Source organism: Zootoca vivipara, chromosome 9, assembly GCF_965207765.1.
Source record: "Zootoca vivipara chromosome 9, rZooViv2.hap1.1, whole genome shotgun sequence".
Lineage (NCBI taxonomy): Eukaryota > Metazoa > Chordata > Lepidosauria > Squamata > Lacertidae > Zootoca > Zootoca vivipara.
In genome coordinates, this window is record NC_142592.1 from 47916748 (window position 1) to 47934776 (window position 18029).

The window sequence follows — 18029 nt, forward strand, 5'->3', positions numbered from 1 at the left end:
TAAGAACCAGGGATACACATGCATTTGCAAGGCACCCAGGCCTCATTGTACAGTAATTAGGAATATAGGATTTCCCCTATCCTTTGTTGTTCCTGTAGTTCACTCCTCCCTCTGGGGCACTCCTCCTTGATTCTGGTTTAATTTGAAAAATGTCCAAGCTTAATTTTGGAATTGGAGCATGCAGAGTCTACCCTAGCTTCTAGTTCACTTGCATTTTTCTCCATTCTGTGTTACTGATGTGCTTGTACACTTGGATAAAGCATTGCGAAAGGGAACCCGGACTAAGATCAAGCATTGGGGGAAAAAAACATTTTTGATGTGATCGTATGCAAGACTACATTAATATACTTTTCATGCAGTATTTTACTGATACACCCAAATGTCTGGAGGGGAACATGTCAGCTGTCTGGTCCAACACCCTGCTCAGTGCAGGAACATGTGTTAATAAATAAAACAAAATAATATTAATACAATTGCATGTACAATCACATTAATGTTTGTGGTATTTAATCAATGTACACAACAGCACTTATAATCTTGTGCTTGTAACATACTTTAAAAAAGCAATTTGAATGTTATGCGCACCAATATTTTTCTTGTGATAAACAAAACTATGAATAATTCCTGATATACCAGTTCTACTTCAGTAATATGACTGGATGAATCAAATTCAGAAATCCAAAGAGAAATTAAGGTGAAGAGCATTTTGGAGAATGTGGGAACTGGATATTTTAAAAATGTTAACCAGCACTTTGAATTGGGTCCGAGATAAACCAAGAGTCAAGGGTTATAACGTAGTGATTTGCTCTAAATATGGGTTGTTGTCATTACCCTGATCACAATATCCTGCACCAGATGTAGTTTCTAAAGATTGCCAACAATAGATATACATGCCCATCTTCCTTAATAGATCTTGTTAGTTTTTTAGACCAACACTTATCACTCAGCTGTATTATGCAAACTAATTGCCAGTTTTGAATAGGGCAATGGCTTTGAATAAGCAAAACAGGTTATAAAACAATTTCATCAAATGCTATAACTGCTCTATAAACCATTATTTCTGACAACTTAGGGCGTTTTCACAAATGGCATTGCAATTCCCCACTTGTAGACAGAATAAAGTTCCACATTGGTTAAAATGCACAATTAATTTTGAAGTGTCTCTTTTTCACTTTTTATTCTGCATTTATCATAATTTAGATTTAATGCACTGCGAATCATAATGTGCTCTAAGTACTTCTAACACACTTAGGTTGATAAATTTACATCAAGAGTGAAAGGTAAAAGGGACCCCTGACCATTAGGTCCAGTCATGACCGACTGGGGTTGTGGCGCTCATCTCGTGTTATTGGCTGAGGGAGCCAGCGTACAGCTTCCAGGTCATGTGGCCAGCATGACAAAGCCGCTTCTGGCGAACCAGAGCAGCACATGGAAACGCCAATTTACCTTCCCACTGTAGTGGTACCTATTTATCTACTTGCACTTTGGTGTGCTTTCGAACTGCTAGGTTGGCAGGAGCTGGGACCAAGAACAGGAGCTCACCCTGTCGAGGGGGTTTGAACCGCCGACCTTCTGATCAGTAAGCCCTAGGCTCCTTGGTTTAACCCACAGTGCCACCCGCTTGGTTAGCTTGGCCTAAATTTGTCCCCATTATCTTCTAACACTAACTTAATTTGGATCATGAGTACATTTACTCTGCATGTGTTTTGAAAATGCAGTCTGTAGAAATGAATGGCTATGCAAATAAAGATCTCATACCCAGTACTACTAGCTCTTAAAACGTGGGTTGTATTTGTCATGATACAAAAGGAAAGGGTTGAGGGCATGCATTGTAAACTTTATTTTGCTCATTCCATATTTTGCCAGCATCTAACATCTGTATTCATTTTCTGGGGTCTCCTAATGGATTACTTTCATCTGCTTTGTTCCAAGAGTAATACTCAATTTCCTGAATTTATAGGTTGCAATAAAATCCATCCGTAAGGACAAAATTAAGGATGAACAAGATATGGTTCACATCAGACGGGAGATTGAGATCATGTCATCTCTCAGCCATCCTCATATCATCACTATATATGAAGGTTAGTGACTGGTATTCTTTTCATCATCTGTACCATTTACTCATTCAGTTCTAAATTTATTATATCCTTTTACACCAGGGGTTCTCTAAAACCTTTTTTCCCTATCTACTTGTAAGAAAATGTGCTTATTTATTTAATATCATAAAAGTTCTTTGTACACAAATAATAATGTAGTAAAAAATATTGTCCATCTCACTGCATTGATATGGCCGATATACCATTTACCAGTCATTATGGTGTTTGGGAACCCGTAGGAAGAAAATCAAGTGTTTATTTTGCTTTTCTAACTGAGGAGGTGGGGGGGGTAGGTTAATGGGATCTTTTTGCCAACTCCACCACCAGGATGTTCCATTCAAAAGCATTCCATTCCTTGACTATTGCATTTCTATTTTGTCAGGTTAGTCTGGCAAAAGTGTAATAGGTAGTTGTCATGGAAGCATCTTGTCACTATATAGCTGGCAGAGGAACTGTGATGCAAAACCTTAATTTCGTATTCACTGTCCCATAAGTAAATGAGGTGATTTTACTCTAGATTATCGTTAAGCATTTCGAGTTTTAATTTTGTGTTTATGTTGTAAACTGCCTTGTGAACTTCAGATGAAGGGTGGTGTATAAATTTCATAAATCATGATGAATAAATGATGGTGATGATGATATTGTAACCAAAATTTTCCTATTGGTTCCTGATATCACAGAACAAGTTTTCATCCAAGTCTGGGTACAGCTGAGCATACTTTTGAATCAAGATAGCAGACTGAACTTTTCCGAACTGCATTGATTTTTTGATGACTTAGACTTGAGCAAATCTGCGGTTGCTAGTATTTAATAAACAAAAACTGTCATTCATTGCTAACCAGAAATACCATTAAGTGTGAAAGAATCTGCTAGCTTTAGATGCAGATTGAGAAGAAAGGCCACCATTAAGTTTCCCTTTAATCAAATGTGGTGCACAGAGGAGGGAATTGGCATGTCTTTGGGCCTCTGTGGAGGTATACTTTTGTGACTCAGCCACACTGATGAATAATGGGAAAGGGGCATATGTTAATCTGCAATTAAAGCTTTACCTATTAAGTAAATCAGTTAAAACTCATACAGCCTTACTGGAAACCCTATTCTGACAGCTGATACTAATGATTTGAACAAGGAATTACTTGGAATCATGTTGCAGTATCACATATTGAGTTGTTCAAATACATGTTCTGTTAGTTGAAAGGAGATGAATATCTGACTTTTTAATTAAGTAAAATCTTAATAGGATTTCTAAACAGGGAAAGGCAGGACTTCTGCTACAGCACAAGGGTTGCAAATGGAGCACATTTTTCTGAATGTAGACTAGAACTACCCAAACACACACACACACACACACACACACACACACACACACACACAGCTCTACAACCTTGTGTCTCTTCAGTGCAGTTAAACTACAGTGGTACCTCTAGATACGTACCTGATCCATTCCGGGGTGCCATTCGCACCCCGAAAAGTACGTATCTAGAGCGGCACTTCCGTGCATGTGCAAAGCACCGATAGAGTGCTTCTGCGCATGCGCGAAAAGCACACAGAACGCTTCTGCACATGCGCGCGCGGTGGAACCCGGAAGTAAACACTTCCAGGTCTGCCGCGTACTTAACCTGAAAGTACGCAACCTGAAGCATACATAACTAGAGGTATGACTGTACTGAACAGTCTGAACCTATGCAGCATTGGGCATGGTCAGTCTTACTGATTTCAGTGGTGTGCATAACAACATAGGAAATGACTGTACATTTAAAGATAAGCAAAAATAAAACAACACATGTCGAAGAAACCCTTTCCTCACCACTTTAATTATTATCCCAGGAGCAGAAAATATGGTTGTACAGCTGTGCAGAAGTACAGCTTTCTTCTTACACAGTGAATGAGTTTTGTCATATATTTCATTATTTTCAAAATATAGCAGCCTCAGCTCCCCTTGAATTCTTAAGCAGCATTCTTTCCTTTAAACATTTGAAGCAATGCTATAATCTTTTTGCGTTGATTCATCAGCCAGTAGTTTATCCTAGAGAGAGCTTTTATGTAACCTTTGCATCAGGAATGGAGAAATTGACCATCCAGCTGTTTGACTCCCACTCCCATCAGCCCTAAACTGTATGACCAATGGCCAGGGTTGATGGGAGCCAGGACCCATTAACATCTGGAAGGCCAAAGGTTCCCCATCCTTGTTTTAGAAGGCATTGGGTGGAGATGAAGAATCTATGGTCCTTCAGGTACTGTACCTACTGTACTGGATTTCAACTCCCAGCATGGGATAGGTTGAAGGTTGGTTCTGCATCTGGTAACATTGAAGACTACTGGTTAATGGATGTATCAAGACTTCCTGGTGTCAGCACTATTTTTTGCTGTAGGGTTTTTATATCAATATTCCAAGCATGTGCTTTCCTTAAACAGGATCCATGTTTGGGTACCCTTTTGACCTTGTTTGGCTAAAGGTGATTAACCTCTTCATTTGTCAACTCAATATCAATACAAACTAACCGTTTTCAATGGTGGCCAAAATCCACATGTATGTAAACAGGCTTTCTTGTTTCAGAATTCTTTTTGTAACTTGATCAAAATGAATTTATCTCCTGGATTATCTGCAAGAGGCAGATCCGCAGTTCGGATTCAGGAGAAATTCCATCCTCTCCACAGGAGTTTTGACTGCAGCTGGCAGGGAAGTGCTTTCAAGTAATTTTTTAAGGACTGAGTCGATTAAACTGACTATTCCAGAAGTGTTCTGATTTTCAGAACATAAATTTTAACTTAAAAAACAAAGCTCTTTTTACCTTTTACCCCCTGAAATCCCTATGTTCAAGAGTTAATTTTTTTTTGAGCGGAAACATTGTTCTGTGGACATGCTAACCTCAGAAAAATGTCCCATCTGGCAGCACTTTATACAAGTTTAAAACCTGAAAACAAATATAGCCTGAAGTTCCTTATTCCTACACAGCCATACTAGCAGTTAGAATACTTTCAACCCTGGAAATGTCCTTCTTAGTTCAATTGTATGATGGCTGTGTGAAAAATAAATGTTTAAAGAAGCTAATATGTGCTAAATAGTACAGCAGATATGAATTCAAATCTAAAGTCCTGGCCTTGTAGTGGATTGATAAATATTGCCGTTATTGTGAGCCTGCTCCTATGTTCACATGATGAATAAACCACACTTTGCTGGATTCGGTACCACTGTAATCAGCCATACGAGATACAGTGGTACCTCGAGTTACAAATGCCTCAGGTTACAAACTCTGCTAACCTGGAAGAGTTACCTTGATTTGAGAATTTTGCCCCAGGATGAGAACGGAAATTGTGTGCCGGCAGCGGCGGCAAGAGGCCCCATTAGCGAAAGCACGCCTCTAGTTAAGAACAGTTTGAGTTTAAGAACGGACCTCCAGAATGAATTAAATTCGTAACTAGAGGTACCGCTGTATTCTATTGGCACAGGAAGATGTAAAGCCAAATTGCCAGAAATGCATACCCCCATAATTTTGTATCTGAATTTTTATGCTTTGAGCAAAAGAGTAAATGCAAGAGTGTAAGCCAGATTTGGCAAAGACCAAATCTGGAAGTAATTTGTAAGTCTCAAAGCATGGTCTGAAACCATTTGGTGCAGCAACCTTGCTAAGGTTAAGCTAGTCTGGCTCAGATCAATGCCTGGATAAGAATAAGCAATGTCTGCCTAGGAGTTCTATGTACATTGTCTTGGGAGCCACACTGGAAGAAAGCTAGGATACTAATTAACACATTGAAATTGTTGGGATTTAATTTATTTCATTTCTAAAGCTTATTGATAACTTTTTGCTAAGATGGTCCCAAAGCAGTTTATAATATGATAATACCAACAACACCAACCATTAAAACAAAATACAACTAAAAGCCATAAAATAACAATATCGCCGAAGCAAGCCAACCAGAATCTCCAAAGTGCTGAATGAAAAGAAATGTGTTGATTAGGCAATGGAAGCCCCTCAATGGTGTTGCCAGGGAGCAAATTCTAGAGTCAGGACATGATAATAAAAAATGCCCTGTCTTTGGTCCCAATACAGCATGCAACATACAACATACAACAATGGGACTGCAGGAAGCACACACACACACCCTGCCCCACTGGAGCAGGTTGATATGGGGAGAGGCACTTCATCAAACACCTAAGTCCTTCAGGGCTTGGTATGCTAATACTAACGCCTTAAATTGGGGGTGGTAACATAGGCAGCCAGGGCAGAAAATGTAAAACCAGTGTAATATGGCTCTGCACTGGAGGACTCATTCATACCCTGGGGTGGTACTCTGGACTAGCTGCAGTTTCTTTACCATCTTTAAGGGTAGCCCTCCATTGAGTGTGGTGCACTGATCCCCAAATTCTATGATTACCATACCCAGTGGCTCCAGATAGATGTCAAATAGCAATAGGAGCAACATGGCGGGACCCTGCAGCATTACTGCCAGGGAACTGAGCAGAAGTCACACAATGCTGCTCTGTGGAAACAGTTGTCCAGGTACTCAGTGGGGCTGAGAGGTAGATCACTGAACAGACTGAAGACTACTTCGCATAAATGAAATGTACATATAAAGTACCAGGCTTGTTAATTTACATGGAGATGACATGTTGAACGTAATTATTTCTATTGCCATTCTATATTTAAAAAAGTGAAAAACCATATACCATTCCACTCTGAATGCCCATGGTCTGATGTAGAAGTGTCTTTTCTCTAACTGACTAAAATGTGCATATAAAAACAGCAAAGATGTGGAAACTTTTGACATTGTCCTCAATGTATTCAATGCAGAATGCCAATTGTTTGATTTTGTTACTTTATCATTAGCAACACCATCTAACTACAGTTATCTAACCCACTTCCTTTTTATTTCAGCCTTTGGCTTTAACTATATTATTTCCATTGTTTACATTTGATAACACCCAAGATTATAATATAGATTTTCCTAGAGGCTAGTGATTAGGAATTGAAGTAATATAAACTGAACTAACCTCCAGAGTCTCACGCTCCATAGTCCTTGACTTCCTTGCATTCAATATACTTTAACACCTAAATAATACTCGCTTGTTGTAAGGAGGCCAGGCTATGAAAGTGGGGGGGAAGCTAGCACAACACACAGCTAACACAAAAGAATTTGTGTTCTTTTCTAAATATACTTTTTATGCCCCATTCACATATTTCTCTTGCTTCAGGAATCTCTGAAATAAGCAGTATAATAAAATGCAGAAGGTATCTTTTCTATTACCCAGACAGGATCTGGGTAATGATGGGATCCAGCATTAATTATTAATTCAAAATATTTGCAGCACTAGCCAAACTAATCACTGGAACATTCCCAACTGCCTTTTTGGGGGGCTGGGGCGGTGGGAGGCAGGAAAATCCATACAACCCAGTATTCTGCATTTAGTTGAGGCAGTCTCTGATTCTCACAAAGTAAGGAGAATATCCTTTCTGGCTACAATTAAGGATTAGAATAGCCACACTGTAGCTCAGGCATCCCCAAACTTTGGCCCTCCAGATGTTTTGGACTACAATCCCCATCATCCCTGACCACTGGTCCTGTTAGCTAGGGATCATGGGAGTTGTAGGCCAAAACATCTGGAGGGCCGCAGTTTGGGGATGCCTGCTGTAGCTCAAGCATCCTCAGATTCAGTGGGGTGGACTTCACATGCAATGCAATTTTAATAGCTTCCAGTTTAAATCCAGTAAACTGGATTATATGATTGGGTAAACTGGCAAAGATCATGCTAGTACAAAAAGGTGTGTTTGTGTGTTGTGCTTCATTTGGTTGGCTAAATAGCACCATTCTCATTTCCCCCCCTAAAATTATGCTTATACTTAATATGTTTTATTGGATTTGGATAATATGTGTTAACAGGGGAAATGTTTGTCTGTGTGTCATTAACTTAAGACTCCTGCAATTTAATCACTTACTTAACAAAGTTTTTTGTGGTTTTTTTGGTCAGTATAATTTAAAGCAAAGGGACATGGGTGGCGCTGTGGTCTAAACCACAGAGCCTAGGGCTTGCCGATCAGAAGGTTGGCGGTTCGAATCCCCACAACAGGGTGAGCTCCCGTTGCTCAGCGCCAGCTCCTGCCAACCTAGAAGTTCGAAAGCATGTCAGAGTGCAAGTAGATAAATAGGTACCGCTCCGCTAGGAAGGTAAACGATGTTTTCTTGCGCTTCTCTGGTTCTCCAGAAGCAGCTTCATCATGCTGGCCACATGACCCGGAAGCTGTACGCCGGCTCCCTCGGCCAGTAAAGCAAGATGAGCACCGCAACCCCAGAGTCGTCTGCGACTGGACCTAACGGTCAGGGGTTTCTTTACCTTTACCTTTAATTTAAAGCAAAGGCCTAGAAATGCTTTCCACTTAGATCTGAGTAGATGGCATACAACCGATTTTAGATCTTATGAATGGTTTTCCATTATTCAGATGTATTCTTTATATATAAAAAAATCTTTAAACTGAATAGTTTTCAGATGATTTTATTGAATGAGAAGGTTATTCTATCATCTGTCCCTAAAATTAAAGACCAACTCACTTGCTGCTCTGATTTGGCTGACCTTTAATAAAAGACCACTTTGTATCATTGCAAAGGTACTTCTGTCTGCTGCTGTAAGGAGGGTAATAAAAATACCACTTTATGGAAAGACACCAGATGGAAGGAATGTCAACATACTGGAACTAATTTAGGAGATTGCTCTGATATAGAGCAAAGGCATGAGGAGAATTCAGATGGCTCCAATGTGAAGAGATTGGCTGCCTCTCTTAAAACAACAAACTAAAATTCTTATCCTGGGGTTACATGTAAACGGAAAGCATTCAGTCCTCAAGGTGGATGTCGGTTTAGAAAAATACCGTACAACTACAGCTTTTATTCTCAATTTAGGATTCCAGAAACAGAAATACAGTGGGACTTGAGGAATAGTTTTACTCCCATTTTAAACGTATACAAATGAACAGTTGTAATAAACCTAGCCAGTGTGTAAAAGATGTAGCCAAAATAATGTATAGCTTTTTTATTTGTTTTTCTTAGGCTGTGCTTGTCCCATCAATATACACATACTGTTTCTACCTTTTCACATATGAACTTTGATAATCTATTTTCAGCTTGTCTCACAAGTGTTTCTACTTTTTCATGAGCAAGTATGTTTTTAAAAGGGAAATTATCCCTCATTGGATGCAGTGAAATTCCAAAGTTCTGAAAAAGAACAGAAGTCTGTGTACTAGCAAGGTTTCCTTCGGTGTTTAGAGCTCTGAATAGAAGCTGAACTCATCATTTCAAGCCTTCTAAATATAGCTGACAAAATACATTCAGGAGTTATGATAGTACAAGGAGATGTGATGGAGAATAATGGATTGAGATGTTACAAAATGTACTTCAGTTCAGACACATCTTTGGTAAAGAGCATGGAAATTCTTCCCCAGTTTTACATTCTTTATCCTATAATAAAATCCCAAGTCAAAACCATCTGGCCACAAACATGATCTTTTTTTAAATAAAAAAAACATACCAATATTAGAATAAACAAACACATTTGTTCTTAGAATTAAGGGGAGGAAGTTAATATAGTGATTGTTTGAACATAAACACTTCCTTCTACCGGTAGTTGTTTAGAGACCTAACTTTCTACTGGAAACCAATGAAAGGTACATATACACATTCCACAGGGAAACTGCACACAGAGCTGAAGGTTCCTGCTTTAAGCCCCAGTGGAAAAATCCTTATTTCCAGGGAGAAGATGTCCCAGACATGACCTAATAACACACCTTCCTATGCAATCTTGTCCAATAGTGAACCCCCTGGAGGAGAATTAGTCTCTAGGGGTCTCGTAGAGATTTTAGTCACAACTTGCAGGATCCTATGGGGGAAAAGTGTGATCAGACTCTTTCAGGTGAGCAGGTTCACAGCACCTTTTCTGAATAACATGCTATGCATCATAGTTGCTGACTCCCAGTTGTGGAATGGTCCAGGGTAGTTTTTCTTTGTCTGGCATTTCCATTTTAGCAAACGAAAAAAGCGGGAGAAAGCCAAGCAGCCGTTCCTCATTAAATTTGTTTCTGTGAGCAAGGTGGTGGCAGCAACTGTACAGAACTACTTTAGAAGCTGTCCCAGCTTTAGAATTACCTGCATTAGAATGGCAGGTCATAAATCAGATGTAGTAAAAATACAGAGGGAAATAAGCATACCAAATAGTTATACTGAAGCAATTAGTCTATCATCAGCTTAAATATTAGGTCTTAAAAGGGCATAGCATTTATTTATCTCACAATTATTTTAAATAAATAATACTGTGTCTAAACAAATGCATGTAAGTGTTAGGGGAATACCAGAACATCTCTCAGTGTAGTTTTATAAATTACAGTATGGCATTATATGAGCATTGCAGTGATATCTCAAATTTGATGGAACAAATGTTTAACATGATGAAAGCCCTTCTCCAGGTACTTACATAGACCTGTTGAGGAGAGAGACCATAGCTTGGTGACACAACACTTGCTTTGCATGTTGAAAAAAAGTAAGTTAAATGAGGGATAGCACTAATTAAAGTATTTCAGGTAGCAGGGCCAGCTCTGCCAGAAATATTGGAATGCTGTTGTCAGTCATCGTAGATAGTACTTGCATATTCAGTGGAACTTCAGTTTATGAACACCTCGGTTTACGAATTTTCGATTTACGAACGCCGTGGACCCATCTGGAACGGATTAATTAACTTTCCATTACTTTCAATGGGAAAGTTCGTTTCAGTTTATGAACACTTCAGTTTATGAACAGACTTCCGGAACCAATTACACCCATGCTTTGGGTTAAGTACGCTTCAGGTTGAGTACTCCGCGGACCCGTCTGGAATGGATTAATCCACTTTCCACTACTTTCAATGGGAAAGTTCGCTTCAGTTTATGAACGCTTCAGTTTAAGTACTCCGCAGACCGTCTGGAACAGATTAATCCACTTTCCATTACTTTCAATGGGAAAGTTCGCTTCAGTTTATGAACGCTTCAGTTTACGAACAGACTTCCGGAACCAATTGTGTTCATAAACCGAGGTACCACTGTATGTGCAGTGCCTAGTATATTCTTATATAGTATTGGAGCATTTGCATCTTGGCGTAAAAAATTCACTCCAGTAAAATAAAAAGAATGTAAACTTCAGTGGCAACAAAGATTTCAGCATGTGGCCTCGATCCATTTAGTCTGTTCTGTTAACTTCAGCTGAACTAATGTACTGTATAGTGACTAGATTGTGGCTAATGTGGTGTTCTAGAACATGGGTCGACAAACTAATGCCCGTGGGCCAGATCAGGCCCAATTGCCCTCTGGATCGGATCCGCGGACGGTCCTGGAATCGCCGCTTGTATTGGCATGATCGTTCGGGCTGTGCCTTTTTTGCAATTTTTTTTCAGGTGCCATCCCCCCCACCTCCCTCAAACACACTGCAGTGGTGACTCCTCCCTCCTCCTGGTTTCTCCCCGCCCTGTGGAGGAACGGAGCTGGGCCTTGATTGGTGCCAGCCAATCCGAAGCCTTGCTGCCTGTGCGCTGAGGCGCGGCCCAGACTCGCCACCCGCCCGCTGGCCTCTCTGTCCATGGCCACGCTGTGGGCATTGTGATGAGCGCATCGCGGGGCTTCGGCTGGAGCTTGGCATGCCTGCTGGCCCTGCACCTGGCGCCCGAGAAAGCTGGCCCGGAAAGGAGAGGCGCCACCTCCGCCACTGACTCCCAACCGCAAGGCAGAGTGGCAGAGGAGGTAGGAAAGCGGGGGGAGGGGAGGGGCTGGGGGAGAGGGGGGAGAGAGACCAGCCCCCCTCTGTCACGTGTGTGCGCGCAGTCCGGCCTGCCACAAGGTCTGAGGGGTGGTGAACCGGCCCCCTCCTAAAAAAGTTTGCTGACCCCTGTTCTAGAAGGTGATATACTTTTTCTGTGCTTTTGCAATTTTGTTAAAATCTGTTCCTTGGTCATTTTTGCCAGTAAGGACTGGAGTAGGGTGATAAAATTACTTTAGCCTATCAATTTTGATGCTGTAGTCTAATCTATCCACAGTCACCTCATATAGCTTCCAAAGTTCATTGTTAATGAGGATGTAATCACTGGAATGAATCAGTGCTTCACAAGCTGTTAGACAATCCTCTAGTCAGCAGCCAGTGTTTATCTGTCTGCTTCCTAACACACACACAGAATTTTACTGAACATTGTAATGGGGTAATCCTTTGTCTTCTACAAGTGTGAAGGGACATGCCAAAGCCCATGAAGCTACAGGCTCATTGTTGAGAACTTTTTGTTTCACATTCTTTAAATGTTCATTGGCTGAGCCTTCCTGCAGTTGTCATAAAGCTGTGCACTGGTTGTATCACTAATTCTATCACTTTAGGTTTATTACTCTAGCATGGAGGAACTGCCCAGTGCAACCTTGGTTCAGCGAGAGATTGTATGAATCAATAAGAAATCTTTGAAGAAGTAAACAGTCTTTTCTTTATGCCACGGAACAATGCTTCCCATGTACCCGATGAATTGAGAACAGAGAAGAAAAAGTATTCTATGGCAGCTAAAGCAATTCAAAATGGATCAGAGTCAGACTGTCTGAGATTGCTTATTTATATGAGGAATCCCCCCCCCCCCGGACAAAAGTCTATTGGAGTGCCTAACATAAATGTAAGCTAGTAAACCAACAAAGAAACGCTATAGTCACAGAAAACAGTAAAAGCTAGATTAAAACAGTACGTAAAAGCTCAGAAATGAAAGGTTCTTTTCAAGAAATGTCTTTAATTATTCTCAGTTATTATGTGATCTTCCACAATGTACCTTACAAGTGTTATGTATTACTCACAAAACCCATTATTTGAAATTTTTCCTTTTTTCCACTCTAGGAATGCAATAGCAATCAATCAGTGTCTTGCATATATGGACTACATGCCTGTGCTTGTAATACTTAGGTTTTTTCCTGTTGCAACAGCATGACCAAGTAAAGATGGGGTAGTTTAAATTTGTAGTTGACCTATGTTAAATAACGCATTTGCTGCTCTCAGTTGGAAATCCCCGCAGTTGACTGTATCAGACCATATTCAAACACTGGAAGTACATTAAATATTATACAGATAGTTCACTATTTCCTCTAAACCTTCTGGAACCAATGCATCATTGCCTTGGATAAATAACAATCAGTTTCTTCAGTCTTCCTAGTAACTGGGTCTACATTGCTTTCTTGCTTCCTCTCTCCTAGCAAAAAGGATAATTGATTGAAGAAAGTGTGTGTGCTTCTGGGCATGCGCAGAAGTGCCAGCTGCCATAATACCACACTATTTTTCTAGCAAAATCTAGCAAAATCAGTGTAAAGCAACCCCTATTGCCAAACCCAGGTTCAAAGGGCAGTGAAAGGCACCCCACAGTAGCAGCATGGAAGAAACTGGTCTGAAGCAGATGGGAATTAGGCAGAGAAGATGCTCCCTCTCTTTTCAAGGCTGATTATGTGTGTTTTGTGTGTTCAATGTTTAAATCCAAAGAATTAAAAATGCAGTTGTTGTTTTTTATCTGTAGTGTTTGAGAACAAAGATAAAATTGTGATCATCATGGAGTATGCAAGCAAAGGGGAATTGTATGATTATATCAGTGAGAGACGAAGGCTGAATGAGCGGGAGACAAGACACTTCTTCCGGCAAATTGTTTCTGCTGTGCATTACTGCCACAAGGTGAGCGAAGGATTAACTTATTTTGCAAATGTCTGTTTATTCCCTTTTAAATACCTTAATTGAGTTTGTTTTTAAAGTGGGGAGGTTCTAGCAATCCCACGTGACAACTTAAAATCCACAGCAGATTTCTGAGTGCTTTAACAAATCTTTAAAAGGGATGTGGGAATAGATTGAGATATTAATATTTGAAAGCCAGAGCACACTTTTAGGGATATAACTTGCCCTGCCTAAAAGCCAGAAGCTGGAAGAACTAGACTTTCTGTATGGACTAATTTTCAGTACTGAGATATATTGTTTTCTGGTGCCTGAGAAGAATGCAGGAGGGAAGAACTGGGGTTGGAATTGAGTTCCGAAAAGAGTTCCCCTGCTGCTTTACAGGCTTTGTGGGAGGATAGATTCCAGTCATTCTTCCCTTAACCACACAGCAAGTGACTAATACATCTCCTGTCACTAGTTACTAGACTGCAAGTGTTATGACTGAAGTGTAAATGCAAAGACCACCCCGATGGCTTGCTTTTTTTTAATCCACCCAGTATTCTCCTTTCTGTCCCTCCTCACCTTCTTTCCCTTACTTTCTTGTTTCAGAATGGTGTTGTCCATAGGGATCTAAAACTGGAAAATATTCTTCTTGATGACAACTGTAATATTAAGGTAAAGGTCATTTCTATTCTCTGTGTATTGTCTGAAAACTTTTTTTAAAAAAAATCACAGGAGCCAGATCTAAACCCGTTCAGTGTCTGCAAAAGCGAGATGCAGAGACTATTCCCCCCCCGACTACTTCAGCATTACATTTTTATATTACTGGGAGTTAAGGGAAGGGTCTCTTTCGCTTTAAGATGAGTAACAGCAATCAACAGGAGAATCGCCATGGGATACAATTGACTTTACAGGTGGTATTTTGGCTGGCTGCTGGGAATATAAAAACGTTCTTGGTCTGCAAGGTTCAAGTGCATCCTCTGGAGCACTCTGAACATCCTTTTGATCACATCTAACAAATAAGCAAACCCTGAAACAAAATAAACTCAAGCAAGGCACATGTCCTTCATTAGGAAATGGCCTTGGAACTCCAGGCACAATGATAGCTTTCAGATTTGCTTTCGGTGATGTCATAACTATGTCAAAAATCCTTAGCAAAAGCATGGGAATGACCTTTTCATTCTTTCTGCCAGGAAAAAAATGGCTATAATACAAGATGTGTGATGCTGATCTGGGAAATTAGTGCTGTTCCCAAGTTTCACCGACAGCTATTTAAAACTCAAATGGTGTTTAATCATATGATACAAGCATTTCTTATATTGGTACCAAATTTCCCATGGCATGGTTTGAAAAGCAGTAACCACAGTGACACAAAGCAGATCTGGGTTTGGTTGGTGCCTGGATGGGGGAGCACAAGGAAACCTCATGTAAACCACCTTGACTTTTGCGGAAGAGAAGATGAGATACAAATAAAGAACAACAATGGAAAGTTCTGCTCTTTACATGTCATACACACTTTAGCCTTGATGCGTGTTTATGAACACCTGGTGTATTCTTTGTTTCTGTGGGATCAGCGGCTCACGGCAATGCCAGTGAAACTTGCATAAAAGAACTGATGGTGGAGAAGAAAGTTCATACCACTGAACTTGAACTAACTGCTTCTGAAAAGTCATATTGAGTCCATAACAGTGACAGAATTTGGATTTTCTCAAACGACGCTTCATTTTCTTCTTCTTTCCATCTTCTCATACCGCTGAGGCATGTCTGCTGTGTTTGATATCAAACAAGCTTCCACTATCAGCCTTGATACTGTAGGCTTAGATCTTGCTTTTGTGGTTTCTGTATTAATCTCAGGGACTTCCCCCTCCCTGCTGTTTCACTAAACAATATTTGTTGGCAAGGAAACACATCTGGGATTGTAAATTATTGATGTGCAGTTGAGTAAATCTGGAAGACCTCATTTCCGAAAACATTTGCAAGTGTACATTTCTAGGAGACTAGAAATGCACTGTTTTGCAAGTTAAGAGAGCTGCGTTTGTCTTTGTAAAAGATTTAACCCCGATCACTTGTTTTAAATGATACAGTTTATCCTGTGATTTTCAAAGCATATTAGAAATGTTTAGGATAGAATGAACCTATCAGCTGAAATAGATATGAAAATGAAAATATTTAGTATCAAATGAAAATGTTTAATATCAAACTTGCAAGTCGTCCATGCATAGGATTTAGTTTTCAGTTTATCTTTTGTGAAGTGGTGGAAAGAGCATGACTCTTATCACCTTTTCTGGAAATGAAGTTTCCTAGCCCTTTGCTGTAGCTGCTGTTGAGCTTTCACTAGCAGACACACTCCTACACTGCCCAATGACATCAGGGTATGTCATTGTTCTTCTATAATAGTAGGAAGTGCCAGCTTACATGCAAGGGAAGTCCCCACATTACCAGGAACCGGAATACAAATACCTAAACTTTGCAAAATCCTGTGGTATGAATCTCTTCCCAATCTCAATTTCAGTCATTATGATGCACATCTACATTTCTTATTAACTTGAAGTCAGCAAGAATTTACCACAGCAAGCTGCACTTTTTTTGCTCTATAAACAGTTTCCCACAAGTTCTCACAGCACCTTGAAAGTGTTATTTACTATAACATTCAATGGGCACTTAGGAAGCTAGCAAGCAAAGGCAAAGGATGATAATCTTTTCCTAAATTAAACAACTGACCAAGTTACCGCCTCTCTCCTAAATAACCACAGAAGACAAAAATGCAGATTTAATAAAAACAATGGGATGTTGGAAAATGAAAAGGGGAAGCACAATAAATGTATCAACCTGGTAAGGAAATCAACAAGGCTCTGACTGTGTGTTTATAAGTATTGTTTTATTTGTTTAGAACCGTGCACTCCATAGACAAACCTTGGGTTTCATGAACATGGTACATGCTTGTCAATAATTCAACTATGTTTGCTAGTCTGTGAGTCAATAGAAAAAGATCCAGTTTCTTAGCTGGTGCAAACTGAAGTAAAGGAGCAATGTCAGTTTACCCTGAGTCCCAAATACTTGAAGGGAGTGCAGGATTCATACTGAATGAGTAAATTTCATCATGTTTTTTTGTAAGTAGTGGAAACAGTCATTTCCTCGAAGGTAAGGGAATTCAAAGTCTGGCTTTGCAGCAACCCCTCCCTGTTTGGAAACCTTTTTTGAATTAATACTTTGGCTCCATTTAAGTGCCAGGAACATGAAAGAATCTTGGCTACTATGATTTTTTTCCCATATTGGGGGGAGGGAAAATGACAGCTCTAATGGGAAAAGCTGATAAACATCAGTCTGTGATTATGGGAGTTGGCTGTGATAGAAACACTATTTCCTGAATGACTGAATTGAAAACATGGATACCTGTTAGGAGCTGGCTTTTTAAAAAATGGTGTATATTTATATATGCATGTAGATATTCATGCATTTTGTAGACTATGATAGGGGACAGATTCTCCTAAGCAGAGTGTACCAGGCAGTATCAGAATTAGCATGAGCTGTGGCGTGCCCTCCAAGTAAAGTCAGTTCCCCTGACTACTCCACAATCTCTAATGCTGAAACGGTTAAATTTAGATTGACCAAACCACTGTTCTTTAGCTCAAGACTGAATTCCTGCCAGCCAATCAGAGTGATTTGATAAGAAAGTGGAATTTATTTAAGACAATTAACCGCAACCTGAGCCCCAAGAATGCATTTGCAGACTGCAGTTGTACACCAGCTGCTTCTAATGAGATTCTAGGCCAGTGAAGGTTTTACAGAACACAGTTTCCCCATAGTTTCCCTCTTACATTTGCCTCTGAAGGATTACTACAATATGGGTTGAGATACCAGGTTTGTTTTTAAAGTCCTGTTGCAAATGAACTTGAGGTGATATACCACAATTGGTACAGATTGGTACAGATTGGTACTCAATGCCCAGGTTGGTGTAATCAATAAATCACACTCCCTATCTTACATTTTGGTAAGTTGCACTTCAGGACATGGTTGCATTTGTCTTCACAGATTGCAGACTTTGGACTTTCAAATCTTTATCAGAAAGACAAATTTCTTCAGACTTTCTGTGGAAGCCCACTGTACGCATCTCCAGAAATTGTCAATGGAAGACCCTACCGAGGCCCAGAGGTAAGCAGAATGTGGAAGAAAGGAAGTGAAATGAAAGTATTTTTCTCACACATGAGACCCTGCAACAAAAAGTTGCAATGTGGTACATGTCTGGGGCGTTTGGCTGCTTGGAATTTG

The 18029-nt window shown here is 40.0% G+C and overlaps 1 protein-coding gene across 1 annotated transcript in view; it reads left to right on the top strand.

Annotated features, from left to right (window-relative positions):
* NUAK1 (NUAK family kinase 1) overlaps positions 1 to 18029 on the top strand; it is a 50313-nt gene that overhangs the window by 24317 nt on the left and 7967 nt on the right. Inside the window, exons 2-5 of the mRNA XM_035126913.3 lie at positions 1961 to 2081; positions 13633 to 13784; positions 14370 to 14435; positions 17793 to 17912. Coding sequence (XP_034982804.2) covers positions 1961 to 2081; positions 13633 to 13784; positions 14370 to 14435; positions 17793 to 17912 — 459 coding nt within the window. The remainder of the gene's footprint in view (positions 1 to 1960; positions 2082 to 13632; positions 13785 to 14369; positions 14436 to 17792; positions 17913 to 18029) is intronic.